We start from the raw sequence: 17,255 nt of genomic DNA, 5'->3' as shown, positions 1-17,255 counted from the left end.
TTAACATGACCCAGCGGTCTAGTAGTTAAAAAAAAACAATAAAATAAAAAAAAAATATTACTACTAACTTTATTGTGAAATTAAAACAGAACGGTAAAAGAATAGTTTCTGGTCTATTCTGAGGCCCGATCTCTGTTGATAAATAAAGAACTACGACAGATGTGAAAAAGTGAAAAGCTTCGGTGTCATTCTGGACGGCTCCCTCTCATTCGCGCCACACATAAAGAGCATCACCCATTCTTTCATCTTCGGAACATCTCCAGACTCCGCTCATCTTTTTCCCAACCCAGCACTGAAATCCTGGTCTACTCATTCGTCACATCCCGGATTGATTACTGCAATGCACTTCTGACTGGCCTTCCCATCAAACTCCTCAATAGACTGCAAATAATCCAGAACTCTGCTGCCCGGATCATCAACCGCACCAACTCATCCGACCACATCACCCCCATTCTCACTCAGCTACACTGGCATGTACGCCACCGTATTGACTAGAAAAACATTCTACTCATATACAAAGCTGTCCAACCTTGCCCCCATCTACATCTCTGACCTCCTTCAGGAGTACACCCCCTCCCGCACCCTCCGCTCTTCGTCCGTAGGACTTCTCACCGTCCCAAGCTATCGCCTCAAAACCATGGGTGCTCGAGCTTTCAGCTGCTCGGCTCCCAGACTCTGGAACACCCTGCCACGACACATCCGACAGTCTGATTCCATAACAACATTCAAAACCCAACTCAAAACCCACCTGTTAAAACTGGCATTTTCTTTATAATCTGTACCCCGTGTCCTTTTGTAGTCAATTTCCTGTTGTTTGTCTTGTCTTACCCCGGCTGATACTTCACTAAATCCACTGTTTTCATTTGTAAGGTAAAATTGTAAATCTGTAACCCTGTAAGGTGTCCTTGGGTGTTATGAAAGGCGCCCCCCAAAATAAATGTATTATTATTATTAGATGTGTAATATTGAATGCAGCCAACCCATGTATTACAATGTGATGACTTTCAAAGAGTAAAGCAAGCACTGCTGACTAAAGTATGATTTTATCTTTTACGAAACGTTTTTTTCATATGGAATGAAGTTGGAGGTCAACCAATCACAGAGCTTGAGGACCAGTGTTGGGTGTAACGCGTTACAAAAGTAACGGAGTTACAGTAATATATTACTTTTTGCTGTAACGAAGTAATGTAACGCATTACTAATGAAATGTGGGTAATATATTACCCGTTACAATGCTCAGTAACGCAGTTACAACACATTTTAACCCGAAATTAAATGGTACATAGCGAGACATTCCGACACCAGACAAATTGTGCGGGTAGATTAGTAAACCTGGTGTTTACCCTTCAGGCTTCGCGCCGGGATCTTCGGGGCAGTTGAATGTTATTCACCCTCTATTCAAAAAAGAGAACGGAGCGAAAAATACTAACAACAAATTGTGTCAGCTGCGCGTGACCTGCTCCGCTGCGCGTGCATCATTTCCAAAGTGCTTCCACAGCAGTGACACACATCTGTGGATAATCATGTATACGAACATGGTTAAAGCAACCATCACTAAACGCCAGGAACACTGCATCTACTGCAGACCGTAGCAACGGGTCGGATGGGGACATCACGTTACCCTCCGTTGTGGACACTAGCTGACTCCCGCCTGACTCGCCGCCCTCGCCCCCGGAGCAGCAGTCTTCATCGCCCGAAACACCGCCGCCCCTCTGCGGCCCGCGGGTGCCAGCCAGGATACCACGGCAAAACAGAGCCTGCCCAGGTATATCTAAACAAGTACCCGCCTGTACAGTGGGGTTAGGTGGTCATTTTGCAGCTCGTGGTATACAAATAGACAAGGGCTAGAATATGTGAAAATAGTGCCATATTCTGCCATGCCTGTTGAAATGTTGGGTCACAAATAATGCATACAATAGCACAGATGCCTTCACCACGAATGGCTACAAAAAGATCTCATATCCCAAGCTTATCAACAAGCTAATGGTGCAGCTGAAATGTTCTCCAGGTCACAAAGTCAACCTCACGTGATGATGATGTGATACCAGTTTTCAAGCACAGTAAATATTCTCTTCCCAGAGTGATGGGACCAAGGTGATGTTTAGTAGGCTACATGGTTTTAATAATACTTTTGCTTTTCAATGTTTGCCATTTCAAACCATGAGCTGGTTCAAATAATATTTGCCTTGATTTACAATATGTATCATTTGTTTTATCGGTACAGTTTTGAAGCTGTTGTGCTTTTCTTTGCCACAGTCCACTTTGGACTGTATGAAATATTACAGGATATATATTTCACTTTTAACTCACTTGAAATGTTCTCACTTGCTTGGTTTCAAAACATAACAAATGCCAAAATACTGTTCATTGGGGCCATCAATGCTATTTCTCATTGCTGTTGCCGGCCACTATTGCTCATGTAAACCTACTACTGCTGCGCCCCCTGTGATCTCAGATTCACCCTGAGTCATTTTGTTCTGGAGCCGGGCCTGTACACGGCCATATACTAAACACACTACAGAGCCCATTCCGTGTCCTGTCAGTGTTTACTTCCTCTCTGCCTTATTCTGGTGATTTATCTGACGTCCAGCGCTCCGTCTTTTAACCTCTTTTCCTTTCTCTTTCTGGATCCTCCTTAGCAACCTTCATTAGAGTCCTTGACAGTGGTCTGTGCTGCTGTATTAACAACGTGTCACATGTTAAGAATTTACAATCAGAATGGAGTATTCAACTAAGCCGTGTAATACAAGGTGTTAGTAGCCTTAAGGGCCTACACAGTTGTTATGCTATACCACACCGCCCTTCACTGGATGTATAATGAGCTGCACTAAACTACATTTTAGCATTTAAAATACCTAGCCATTCTTTTGCGGTTATTTTGGTGAAAGTAACTAGAAAAGTAACTAAAGTAGTGTAACTCATTACATTTCAGAGACAGTAATTTTGTAATGTAACTTATTACTTTCAAAAGAGAGTAATAAGTAATATGTAATATATTACATTTTCGAAGTAACTTGCCCAACACTGTTGAGGACTAATCAAGGGGTTTGTCGAACAAAGCGGAACAATAGCTGAGTCTTCTGGGTAGTGTAGTGTCTTCTGCCATCCTAAACTCCGAACAAATATTTGTTTCTCAGAATCGAAGGGATAAAATACAAAAGCATTGTAAACAATTTAAACCAATCATTGTTGTGTAATTAACAAGGATACTCTGGTGTTTTTGAGTTGATGAGTAGTGCAGATATCACTGTCAAATCAATCGACAGTAAAGAGAATACTTACTCCCGGGTGTAAAATCCTCCCTCATCCAATGGGAATGGACGCTCACATTGCCTTTAAATGCCGCCGACATGGACCGATGTGATGCTTTCCTGAGCGTCAAATACCGCCGCCGATGGGAATACATTGCAATCAGTTGAAAGCTCTTTGCGTCCGTTTATTAAGCTGAAGGAGCCTCGGCGCGTCACAACTGCACGCCAAAGGACCCTGACCAAGCGTCGCTATTGGACGCTTAGGGAGTGAGACTGTGTTGGGAAATTATACAACATGAGTTGGCCTTGGTTAGATACTGGAAAAACGAACATTTAATTTAACCATGAGACAAGACATGTTTACTTTTGCAATGTTTAGCCAACGCCATGAACTATCCTTATTCTAACAATACCCTTGTATACCTTTGTGCTCTAAGTAGAAAACCCAAATGACAGCATGTGATCCACCTGTCAATCACAAGGTAGCCCCGCCCTAACACATATCCAGCTTTATCTTCTATTTTACTCTGAAGAGGACCATCATTTACAATGTAAACATCATGCTGTTTTGAAAAAAAGACTTGACACTAGCAATTAAGATCGAAACCTCATTAAGAAGATATTAAATAAAATAAATCAAGTGAAAGTAAGGACACTTTTTCACAGACTTCTATACGATAGGACACTTTTTTTTTCTCCCAGTGAATATATACCCAGGGGAAATATAGTACATGATAAACATTATGTATGTGGCATTGAAATTTAAAAACAATATTACAAAATGATCATTATTGTAATTTTTTTCATATAAAATAAGATTAATCCCCTCAGGGTTTTCACTGGAGGTTTGGCCAAGGGCTCCAATATGTCCAGAAACATCCCTGCACATATCCAACATTAAACCATTTTCTACTAAATAACTAAGCCCATAAGTAAATACATGCAGTGCATATATCCTATCAATATACCGTTCCCAAAGCTTCTTCCTTGAAAAATAAAGTTATATTTATGATCAGATGTTTGTTAACAAGCCTGCTATTAACCCTTGTATGGTGTTCGGGTCTGCAGGACCTGTTTTCATTATTTAGCTAAAGAAAAATGATATAATACATTTTTCAAGCTCACACTCAATGGCCTTGGCTCATTTTCAGTGAAGAACATCAGAACACATGTTCAATGATCACCGACTACACCCCCCGCTAGTAGTAATATAAATTATGTAGGGGGCCCTACACATTTATATTACACACAGGATGTTCGGGGCTAACAAAGGTGTGTGTGTGTGTGTGTGTGTGTGTGTGTGTGTGTGTGTGTGTGTGTGTGTGTGTGTGTGTGTGTGTGTGTGTGTGTGTGTGTGTGTGTGTGTGTGTGTGTGTGTGTGTGTGTGTGTGTGTGTGTGTGTGTGTGTGTGTGTGTGTGTGTGTGTCTTTTGTGTTTCTGCCCCTGCCATTCCCTCACAAGGTTGCAACATTCTTGATAAATTCAAGCACGGACACCTGTCTGCTCTCACATTCCCGCATTATGTCTTGCGGGAACCAATCTAAAAAAAATGCACATTCTAACCCAGCTGCAAATTTGGGGCAGGACACAATAAATACAACTTTGCCAATTTGGGTCCTTATCACAACTGATCAAGATGGTCAAAAGATTCTTTGCTCAGAGGGCCTTGCAAATGATTTTGGAAGAGAGAGAACCATTTGATGATGATGTAGAGGAAGAGGAAGAGGTTTCAGAATGTGAGGATCACATTTCTGAGAATTCTGAGTCTGACAGTGACTTTGAAAAAGGGAATGAGATAGTTCCAAAAAAAAGACGAGCCTCGGGACCAGCCAGTCAGCGGGCAAAGAAAAAAAAGGGTTTGGCATCGAATGACCTTTTAACCCATATAACCTTGTCCTCAGATCAGATTTAAATTACGAACATATATTATTGGTATAGCTTTGTATGCAGCACGACTCACAATCCTCCAGAAATGGTTGGATGAAGAAGATCCTCCTAATCTTTTGTTATGGTTTGAAAAACTGATGTCAATCCTGCCTTGGAGCGGCTGTCACACAGCGAGGAACTCTGGATGAGTTGTTAAGGACTGGTCCAATTGCACCGTACATGAAGGAAGAATGGTCAAGGGTTATAACTGTGGGCGTAAACATAACACGAGTACTAGGTTGCTATCTGTTTGTCTGTTTTTGTCGTTGTTTGTTGTCATTGTTTTGGGGGGTTTATTATGTTTTGTTGTGTGTCCCTAATGTGTTTTGTATTGTCTCACCTGAAAATAAAATTGAAAATATTAAAAGAGAAATACCGTTCCCAAGGATGAGACCATTCAAAATGTAGAATTACATCAAGTGTAAGATATGTGGTTACGCAGATGTACCTTTGAGATAACATAGGCACTCACAGGAACTCCACCATTACCCTTCAGATGCATGTTTGATAATTACTGAGCGGTGCCTATTCTATAAAAAGTCACTTCTTTGCTCATGGAGAGGATGACTTAATCATATTGTTGATGCAACAATATAAAGGTAAAGGCTTTACTGTTTACCACATTGATTCTTATTCTTGTGTGTGAGGTATAGTGCAGCCTGCTCTTTCAGGCGCTGTGATATAATGAGTCATTTTCTTTTGCTATGCTGCATCTAAAGAGATCCTCAAACAAGAAATAAACATGATTGTTCCTGTGGTAACTGGAAGCTCCGCGATGCTTGGGAGTTTAATCAAGTGGAAAGAGGCTGGGCGATGAGAAAAGACCGGACTGAAGCGGTCCACTCTCTTGACAGCGTGGGGGTGTGCTGCTAATTAAAAAGTGTAATTCCACAACTGCAGCATTGGCATCAGAGCACTCGGAGGTGCGTCCTTGTGAGTCTTGGCGCCGTCTTATCGGGTGTAGGCAGATTCTGCCATGTTGGGAAGGCGCGGCGCGGGGAGGCGCTGCAGCAGCACACAGGCCCAGCTGGAGGGGATGGCAGGCTGCCTGCTCGGGGATCTGGCCCACCTTGCTCTTTCCCTATCTCCCCCTCTGAGTGGAGGCGCAGGCTCCCAGTCAGGCGGCAGGAGTCAGGGGCTAAGCTGCGCACGGAGCAGCTGAGAGAGGGAAATCGGGGCTAAACCAGGAATAAAGGCAGGATTTAGACTTTTTTTTGTAGCTCGACTCTGCACTGGATCCATGTCTCCATTACACGGCTCCTGTCACCGGGTCCTTTCTTATGCCTGGAGGTTGTAGGTACACAAAGCTCCGTGCTGCAGCACACACTGTTACTTCGGATCGGACACACTATAATGACACCGCCTCCATGAATAGACTGTAATATATATTTTTTTATGAGCGAGAGATTTTTCCACATTGTCTATTTCTTTGGTAAGTTGAGAAGTGAGTGCACTCTATTGTGTGACCTTGGTTGAAGTAAAAGTCAGCTGTGTGGGATCTATTGATTGAGCACAATGAGAAATGGCATGGCTAATTCTGTGACATGCTCTTAAAAGGCCACGTCTCACAAAGCCTCTAGAGAAGATTGAAACATCCAGTAACAAGAACATGCCGAGATGAAAAAACAATATCTGCTCGGACTAATCAGCACGAAGCTGGAAGCTATTGCTGACTCGCTGCTCAGCACAGCAGCGCTGAAAGGATGAGAACACACACTAAAGATTTATAGGCACATCCTCTCAGCTTTTATTACACAGGGGGGTTAAAAAGTCATTTTAATAACACAGAGATATTAGAGTTTGCAAACCTCAGTAAAGCTTTGGTTCTGCTTCACAGTTATCTGATATGTCTTGACACTGCAGGCGAGACAAAGGACACACAGGAAAAGGCCTTTGCATGTTGACAATAAAGATCTTAATGTCAAGTGACTATCATACTATTCTTTATTCATTAGACAGTAAATCAGTTTCAAGAATGTGTGCGATGAAAGTCATGAAACTGCTTCAAACTAAAGTTGTTTAGATCGTGACCTAATGTTTCTTCGCCTTTTTCTCCTTAAAATATGCTTTTAATTTACTGCTGCCAAGCACCGACTGCAGGGCTATGATTTTGATAAATGATGTATTCGCCTCATAAACAGGTGAGCTCGGCAATACATTATTTCAGACTGGGTCAAATCCAGACTTCCTGGTGCAACAAAATGGAGTGCTAGCATCAGGTTTACACAGAGACAACTTAATTGTTGTTATAAATGCACAATCTACACTGCTACAACAGAGAGGGACACATGACGCAGGTTCTGGTCCAGGCTCTCGTCACCTCATGCCTAGACTACTGCAACTCCCTCCTGGCTGGTCTACCTGCATGTGCCATCCGACCTCTGCAGCTCATCCAGAATGCAGCGGCTCGTCTGGTCTTCAACCTTCCAAAATGTTCCCACACCACGCCGCTCCTCTGCTCCCTTCACTGGCTTCCAGTAACTGCTAGAATCCACTTCAAGACATTGGTACTTGCGTACCATGCTGCGAATGGATCTGGCCCTTCCTGCATCCAGGACATGGTTAAACCGTACACCCCAGCACGTGCACTTCGCTCTGCATCAGCCAAACGGCTCGCTGCACCCTCGCTGCGAGGGGGACCCAAGTTCCCATCAGCAAAAACACGTGGGTTTGCTATCCTGGCTCCAAAATGGTGGAATGAGCTCCCCATTGAAATCAGGACCGCAGAAAGCTTACACACCTTCCGGCGCAGACTGAAAACTCATCTCTTTCGACTCCACCTCGAGCGATAGAACTATTACTAACAAAGAACTGCTAACAGAGCACTTATATACTAATAAAGGACTGGCTTATCTAAAGCCAGTTGAGTAGCACTTGAAACGATTGGCTCTTTGAAACCTGATGTACTTATATGATTCTGTTTTCTTCAAGTTTGTGTCTTCCTGGTCGAATGTACTTATTGTAAGTCGCTTTGGATAAAAGCGTCAGCTAAATGCAATGTAATGTAATGTAATGTAATGTGTCTTAACTGTGTTTTCTTTCTTCTGGTGTTAACTATACTCGCAGTGGCAGTTATTTGATGAAGTACAACGTATAAATCAGGTTTCCTGTTAAGTCTTATACTGCAAAACTTTACGAGAGAAGTATAAATGATGGTTTTGGCCTTTTATTGTAGGACTGGAAGTGATTGTAAAACTATTAACTGGCTTGTTCACACAGACAGCTCATTTTAGTGGATTGTATATGAACGCATTACTGTGGATTTGAAACGGCTTGTTAAAGACAAATGATGTCTTATGTGGAGAAAATGTAAAGGATGTGCATCTGGCCTTCTCAGAATACTTAATACATCATGCTCTGCTTCATCTGATCAGAAACACATATCTACTTCTAATGTGATTCAAATCAGATTCAACAGGAAGGTCGTGTTTTCCCTATTGTTCCGTATGTTGCCACACTTTAAATTAGTCCACGTGCTTTTTGTAAACACCACCTTCCTTCAACCTTCCTTCATTCTCAAAAGAAATCTCGCCCCCACAAGAACAATTTTTCACCTATTTCTACAAAGTAAAAGCACAACTGAAGCACTGTCGAGGCCTGTGGCTAGTGTGGGCCACACACACCTTACACACCTGTGACGTGTTTACATCGTGCATGGGTGTGGGATTATGTAGCAGTGACCTCCGTAGCACAGCCTGACCCCTTTGTTCCTGACTTAGTGGAGGAGTTGTTACATGTGTGTGTAAACATGTTGAAAGCACAGTTATTAAAGATGTTTGCAATTGTGTGTCTTATATTGTGTTTATGCTACGGTTGCGCAAAATGTCGCACAATTGTACACCTCAGAAAGGGAATAGAACTTTTGACATGTCAACACTGAAACTGATAATCTTTCCCCAGACCTGAGTTTTATAAAAGCCTTGATTTCAGTTGTCTACAAATTCAGTTTGGGTGTGGAAAGGGCCAACAAGGATAAAGAAGGCTACCTTTCCAAAATAATACCTCTACATGTGTGGACTATATGTGACACAGTCAATGCCACAGGTATATTTTATTTGACACTAATGATGCATATTTCACAGTTTCTCAGTTGAGATTTCAGCAAGCATTGTAGATTTGTGTTGCACGCTCACACTCAAACTTCCTGAGCAGATCACGAGGGCACAGAGACTGAGTTACTTGACATGTTAAGGTCTTTGTTTCACAGACATATTGATTTTTGATAAATTCACACACCATTTGTCGTGCATCTGAGGTTCTGTCTGTGTCTGTGACTCTTGTATTGATCTTTTGATAAGGATCAGTTTTGCACCTCTGGTAGATACAGATACTGATAAAGAAACCTGACGTTAGAGCACCAACACATGTTCACAAATGCAGTACCTCAAATCTTAGCTTTTGCTCGTAACGTTTGAGCTCAAATTCTGTAAAAAATATAATTATTTCTTAATTCCATTATGACATAGCATATTTCTGAGCATCATTTCTAAATACCAGGTTATTTGAATGAGAAGAAAGACATTTTTACTCTTTGTGAAAAGACTGCCTGTCCAGTTCACACATCTATGCAGAGCAGAATTCCATCGCTTATTATCAGATGAGAAAACTCATTCCTCCTGCTCAATGATTTGATCTGGTGACCCACACTTTCAAATTAAATTAATCTAAATCGGACAATTTGACACCTTTTTAAAAAGACACATCCACTGTTAAACTGCCAGTTATCTTTACTACAACTCTCGTAAAGTCCATAAAATGATAGACAGTATGTTTCTATTTTGTGATTTTATTTGTCACTATCATTGACAGAAATATAAGTTCTCTCAACACTAAATATCATTAGTATTGATGATGTTGTTTTACCTGTTTATAATAATAATGTCACATTTCTAGCAGACTGCAGTTCAACATTAGAACTATTAGGTTTTTGGTTCTAGTGTCTTGCTCGAGCAGTTGGTCCTTTCATGCCCTATTTGTTCGCACTAATTTAAACACTATTTGTTTGGCATTTTGCGAAAAAAATCCTCACTAATAAGCCCTCATTAGACCGGCTCCTAATGCCTGCTGCGGATGCTCCCCCTCAGCATGCATACATCCTCACGTATGATCGATAATCGATGACATTCTGCAGGACAATTTATGAGGCACATTATCTTTTCCATGAACGCTGGCAGAGGGCTTAAGTAACATTTGCTATATTGTTCCTCATGCATCAAATGTTTCCTATTCTAGGATCAGCGTTTGCAGCAGCTTGGGGGAATGCTCCAGAGAACAGATAAAGTGAAATCCTCGCGGTGGTGGCTCATCCTCTTTACTCAGAAATAGAGGCGACATTCGAAGTCGCCAATTGGCTGATGAAGATCCTCTGTGTACGGTAATGAGGGCACTACATTGCTAATTGCTTGTTCAAGCAAGCCCAAAACACACTGGAGAAACTGCCCAAGAGTGCTGAAAACAGGAAAGCTGCACCAATCACCAATCTGTCCCGTCTATGGAGGCTCGTATCAGACCCAGACTAAACTTAAAGTGCTGATGTGAATGTCAGATGTGTGCTGGATTTGTTATTGATATGGATGTGGTTTTACAGAAGGCTAACATCTTCTTTATGCTACATGCAGGACCCATCACTGTAATTAATAATTTACAGACTGAATTCAAACTTCCAACCATATTACAAAATAAATTACAAAAGGTCTTTAATCATTGTTTCTTGTAAAGGAACGAGGCAACTTTCAAATGTCCTCTTTTAATTATGACCGATTATCTTCTTAATATTTGTATTAAGAAGTTTGAGTTAATTTAGCTCATTTTTCTGAATCCCTCTATGCTTAGAATACTGGGAGTCAGTAAAGTGCTAGCTTTGTAGAATAAAATACACCAGAATAAATAAAAAAGAACAAAAATAAATCAAAAATAAAGGCACAATTATATGCAGTCACGTCATGTAAAATTCAGATTGATTTCAGTTTCGTTTTTTGAAAATGAAAGCTATTGAAGCTATGAATAAAGTGCAATTTGAATGATTGCTCAATAGAGTAGCACAAACTGGCAGGTTTCTGATGTAGATTGTAGATGCTTTAGTCAGAGCCAGGAGTTTACCACACACACACACACACACACACACACACACACACACACACACACACACACACACACACACACACACACACACACACACACACACACACAGCAGCTAATGAATAGGAGGGGGTGTGAACTGCTGCCTACATACTAGAGCACATCTTCCCTTTTTTCTGACCTTTGACCATTTCAGACACTTGCCAGGATTATTTCAATATCCTTACATCCTGATGTGCCTTACCTATAGAAGAGAAACAACAATAAGAATTGACTAACCTACTCCCGGACAGACAGGAGGCTGTACAAATTGTTAAAAATCCATCTGAAAAGTGGCAGAGAAAGTTTACTGCAGATTAACACTGCTACACCTAACCTCCAGTGACACGTACAGTACTTTCAGTGACAAAGGGTCCAGGTAGGGGGGTGGGGGGGGTAATGCACCGGATGGCCTCGGATACAGCAAAAGCGCCCAACGTGTGCAAGGGCATAATTTACAATTATTTAACTTACTTCAGAAAAAACCATGACACGTATTGCATAAGAAACATTTCAAAAAGAACTGGGAGCTGAACTGGGCCAGGCAAATTGAAATAATCCATGAATCCAGTGTTGGAACGTAAAGAAATACATGTACTCAAGTGTTGTCCTTAAATACAATACTTTTACTTTACTTACTCCACTACATTTGGAGGCAGATAATATTGACTTCACTAGATTTATCTGAGAGCTTCAGGTGATTAGCAGATTAATGTTATCATTACAAAATCTTATTTAACTAAAACATTACAGTGTATTATTATAGTTGAAGATGCCAAGGGATGTATAAAGCTTTACAAATGAGCCATATCAATTCATATATATATATTCATATTCATTAAGCGCTTTGAGCACTGGAAAAGCGCTATAATAAATGTAAGGAATGATTAATTATTATTATATATATGATTCTGAAAAGGACCAAACTGCTAAATAGTTACTATTACTCTTGGAACTTTAGGTATCTGTTCATACATATACTTTAGTAATTGTATTTGAGAACAATTTTGAATGCAAGACTTGTAATTGTAACAGAGTCATTTAAAAAGTTTTCTTAAAGGGGACCTATCATGCAAAAGACATAAAGATGTGTCCCCGGTGCGTCGGGGAACTCACGCAGCGTCAGAAAATTCACCTTGTGATAAACCCCCAAGAGAAAAAGCATTAGAGCTCCATACTGTTTCAGAAATAATCCTTGATGTGGTTTAGAACGGGATGGCGTTTTATCACAGCAGAATTTAACTTTGTCCCCGGTAGAATTCTGATCAGGCATTAGCTCCGCCTCCTGTTTTTTTTTTTTTAAGCTAAGGACCCAAAATCTGCGTTTCTCTAACAGGGCTGCAACAGAGGGGTATGAGCAGTATGAGGCATGGCTACAATGGGTGATCTGTTTGGTATTTTAAGCAACAAACTTCATAGACATGTTTTGTATAGGTATGGCCCTACAATATATGTTTCCAATATAGCATATAGGTCCACTTTAAGTAAAATATCTCAATACCTCTTCCACCTCTGCATGATTTAGATACATGGATTCAAGTGTTTTTAATTCACAGCACGCAACTCGATGGATCTTTCCCTCATCCTGCTCTCTTTCCTCCAGAGCATTACGCAAAGTGAAAGAAAGATAATCCCCTAAAGGCAGATGGAGAACAACAACCCAGACACAGACAAACAATCCCAATTATTCCTAAAGATCACTAAAGCTGAATATGTGAAAGGACAAATATCAGCAGTCAACAAAAAGGCTCCAGAGCGGTAACACATCGATAGATCTTTTGTGTTGTGAACAGACTGGAGGAGAATTTGAGTATATGTAAACGCTTTACAAAGTAACTTTGGGTTACAATCCCCATCCAAAATGAGGAGCAGGTGTTATTGTGACAGGCCCACATTCATGAACGTAATGCTCTCATTCAACTTCAGCAATGTCAAATGGTTGCCAACATCTGTAACTGATCAGACATTCACTTCCATTAAGTCCACATTAGCCAGGGCAGCACAGACAGAGAAGAGAGATGCAGTAAGAGGCAAACAAACAAACAAACGTGGCCTGAATACATTTTTATTTTAAGTATGTGGGAAAGTGGAAGGAGTTTTGATTCTTTTTCAACCATTGAAATTTGAGAATGTGTGTGTTTTTGTCTCCTGAACGCATCACTCTGAGGTGAGCGGTCTAAGACAATGGCAGATATGAACTGAAAGCTCCTTCAGGGCTTAGTTTGGCTCAGGGGACGCTGAAACACACGAGCACACTTATTATTATTTATGTAAGCATGTCATCCTCCTGTCTAATGAGCCTTTCACCGTGAGCGTAATGAAACAGCTTGCATTAACACAGGCTAAATGAACAGCCAAGAGCTCCCATGTCTATGCAGCGAGATGAAAGCAGATGCTCCGCAAACCCAAACACCAGCGTAACGGACCAACGCAGAGACAGAAGGGACATTGAACTCCGTGTCATTCTCACCAGCTCATTGACTCCATCAGAAAGATCTTGAATCCCTCCCTTTGGTCAAACATCATTATGTGAGAACTACGCCTAGCTGAGCCATGACCAACTGACCATGAATGAATCTTTAAATTGATTTGTTTCTCCTATAAACGCGGCAATGATAAACAGGTTTCTCTCTGGGTAATAAACCCAGACTCTAAGTGAGGCGGTGTAAACACATTCCTCTGAGAGCCAGCTGCAAAGCTGAAGACAGAGAGGGGCGTCAGAAAAGGCTGCATTTATTACATATTAAATTATATGCAATTTGGTGGGGTAATTGATGGGCTGTGTTGTGTTGAGAAAATACCGGCTGACTTGAAGGATCCAAAAATGGCAGGAAATAAAAAGACTTGTACTCAAATAAAGCTTTCCCTTTTTTTTAAGGTAAACTCTAAGCATGACCATGCATGTGTGCATGTGTGTATAAGACTTTAGGAATAACCTAAACCTGTGCAATAAATAACTTGATTTCTCAAAATATGTGTTGTGAAAATTACTAACATTATTGGAATGATATTTCATTTTTACTGTGGACACATGAAGTAGCCTTAACACAATAGGGGCCTCTTTAAAATACTAATGTAGAGTGTACAAACAAACATGATATTACTTTAAACATCAAACACATTTTATCAGACATTTAAAACATCTGAAAATAAATCCTAAACGGATACAGTGACACCCAACTGTGTATGTGTGCAAATAGAGTGTAACCCTGTTAAAGGTCTAAACTTCAGTCTAAACTTGATGTAACTATGCAGTTCAGTGTGTAATAATAAACCTTATGATTCATGAGAAAATGTCTAGAGAAAGATTATATTACTCACTTATTGCATTTACTTTGACAGTATCTTAAAGGACCAATCCAGAGTTGTTCAAACTTCTACTAGTTATTTGTGCATTGATTACCATATCAACCTTTTCCAAGACTGTTTGAAATGTTTTCCCTGAAATGTCAAGCAGCCATACTTCATGTCGCAATGTTCTAAATAAAAAGGAACCTGCAGAGATTGGATTTGGATCAAACATATTCAAATGAGTGAAAAGGGGTTGTTGAATTGTGCTAGAACAATTTGTTCATACCACTGTTGTGTGACTGGAAGTAGAGAGTGAAACGTTTGCATTACCTCGCAACAATGCATTAAGTTTGACCATGTTGGCAGAAAACACTCTTAGTCTCTTGCAAATTGATTTCCTTAGCTCCAACAAGCGAAATCAAGACTTGTGGATATGTGAAAGCAATATAAATGCATTCAGAAATAAACAACCCCCCTGGCATTCTTTGGAAGATGGATTAAAGCGGCTTTAAGAATGAATATTTTATAATACATCAGGCCAAAAAAACACACTGGCGCTGGATTGAGAGTGAAAGGGAAACTCACCGGTACCAGTCCAGCCCTTTCTCGTAGTTCCTGTCAAAGAAATGTGGCTCATTCCCAACGGCTCTGACGTCCGGGTGCACCCTGAGCGCCTCCAGCAGGGCTCTGGTCCCCCCTTTCTTCACCCCGATGATGATGGCTTGGGGAAGTTTTTTCACTCCATAATCCATGGTGCAGTTCACCCTGAGTTCGCTGTCCGTGGTGCTGAGTTCCTGGTGCTCCCTCTCCAGCGCGGTGGTGTGATACGCCGCCGCAGATTTAGTCGGAGACGCCTGACTCCTAATCCACTCCACTGTCCTCTGCTCGGCCTCAGCATGATCCCTCGCCGTGGAAACCGCGGTGGTTCTCTCGGTCTCGGTGAATTCGCTCAAGCCCTGGGAAGTGGAGTAAAGTTTCTCCCTCAATGTCACAAAAGTTGTCTCCTCCGTCACCAGCCTCCCCTGATACGCGTAGTTCTCTTGCAGAGGGAACTGCAGCGAGTTGTAGCAGCTCATCAAGCTATAAAACAAGTAGGTGACAGAGAGGGAGAGGGTGAACATGAATAAGATTTTGCGGGGCACTTTAGAGGTGAAAACCGAAGTGCTGGACCAAAATGCCATCTCTGATAGCAGTGATCCTCTCAGAGAAGTGGCCAGACATGTTTCCACCCCGAGTCTTGCATGGACAAAATCAACAGCAATAATCAGTCACTATCAGCGCAGCTCCAGCTTTAAAAGCGTGAAGCTGGACCGAACCAACCTAATCCTACCAAATCGCATATTTATAAGGATAGCAGGGAAATGGATCGTTAAAATTCCGGGAGAATGTCGCGTCCCTCTTTTTCTTGAGTATCGATTTCTTATTCCAAGGCTGACAGAGAATGTCACAATTTATTGCACTGAACTTGCAGATTTGAGACGCTGGACATCAGGCGTCCTTCCAAATGAGCAGCCTGGCTTGAACTGGACAATGTATGATGGGCACAATCCTGGCATTTTATAAAGAAGGAGGAAAAGAGAAAAAAGAAAATGAGTGTTCAAAGTCTTCTTCTCATCATGAGCCCGAAGTCCTGATCAGTCTGCGATACAACCAAAACCCCATTGTATGTTTCCAAAAAATATCCTTTTTTATTCTCTGACTTTGTGTGGCAGAAAGTCCGCAGGTTTTGCACAAAAGCATCCACTCTTCTGACCATAGCAGGCTGCTGTCGCCGTCCTTTGCGCCTCCTCAGATTGGCAGGATCCTGCGATGTGCGCATCGGCTGAGTGAGCTCATTTTACTGAAGCACTGTAGAGCACCCAGCACAACTAGTGTGTGTATACACCCACTTTGTCCTCTATCCGTGCACAAGTAGGGCTATAAACGTCAGATTTCCTCATGAAATAGTTGCGTGGAAAGCTGCTCCTGCGCCTGCTTGCAGAGACGGGAATTACAGTGCGGGAATATGTTAGTGCTCCTTACGTTTTTTACTTGTTTCATACTGTTTAAAGTTCACTATAAAACTCCATCTCAGAAAGATTTTGATAGATATTATATTTTACAGAAAGCTCATGTCTGCACCCTGCTGGTTTTCTGAGGAGCAATGCATAATCACTTGAAATAAAAAAATACAGAAAATGTATGATTTTAAGAGATATAAAAGCAGCATTTATGAATCAAAACGGAGAATGAGCATCCCTGTGTGTTCAATTAAATCCATGAGTCACAGTTCTCCTGTATTTTTCTAAATGCAAGAGAACAATCCTGCGTTATGCTGAGGATGGTTCGCATGCTTAGGCATTATTATAAACTGAATTTATTATGGGTGCAGACCATAATTACCAATGAGGATATTCACCAGACCTTAACTTGTACTCTTTGTTGCCGCAATATGAGGATTTAAAAACGTGTGCCACTGACATGTCTCCTAGTATTATAGAATCTCATTCATCACACACCTCCAACACACGAGAGCCAGCATCCCACTGATATATTTGCAATTCCCGCCTTTCAGTACAGCATACCACTGTTATATTTCTCGTTAAGAGTTAGGAAATATTTATATGTTGGACTTTAAGTTGCCCAAATATGTTTCTTATAAATCTCTTTAGCTGGCTCGGCATGCAAACC

The 17,255-nt window shown here is 41.2% G+C and overlaps 1 protein-coding gene across 1 annotated transcript in view; it reads right to left on the bottom strand.

The window, feature by feature from the left end:
• hs3st4 (heparan sulfate (glucosamine) 3-O-sulfotransferase 4) overlaps positions 1–16,374 on the bottom strand; it is a 135,401-nt gene extending 119,027 nt beyond the window's left edge. Inside the window, exon 1 of the mRNA XM_034088628.2 lies at positions 15,171–16,374. Within this exon, the coding sequence (XP_033944519.1) occupies positions 15,171–15,766 (596 nt within the window). The 5' untranslated portion in view covers positions 15,767–16,374. The remainder of the gene's footprint in view (positions 1–15,170) is intronic.
• Positions 16,375–17,255: the final 881 nt, after the last annotated feature.

Source organism: Pseudochaenichthys georgianus, chromosome 8 (genome assembly GCF_902827115.2).
Source record: "Pseudochaenichthys georgianus chromosome 8, fPseGeo1.2, whole genome shotgun sequence".
Taxonomy (NCBI): Eukaryota; Metazoa; Chordata; class Actinopteri; order Perciformes; family Channichthyidae; genus Pseudochaenichthys; species Pseudochaenichthys georgianus.
This window is presented reverse-complemented; position numbering and strand designations above follow the sequence as displayed.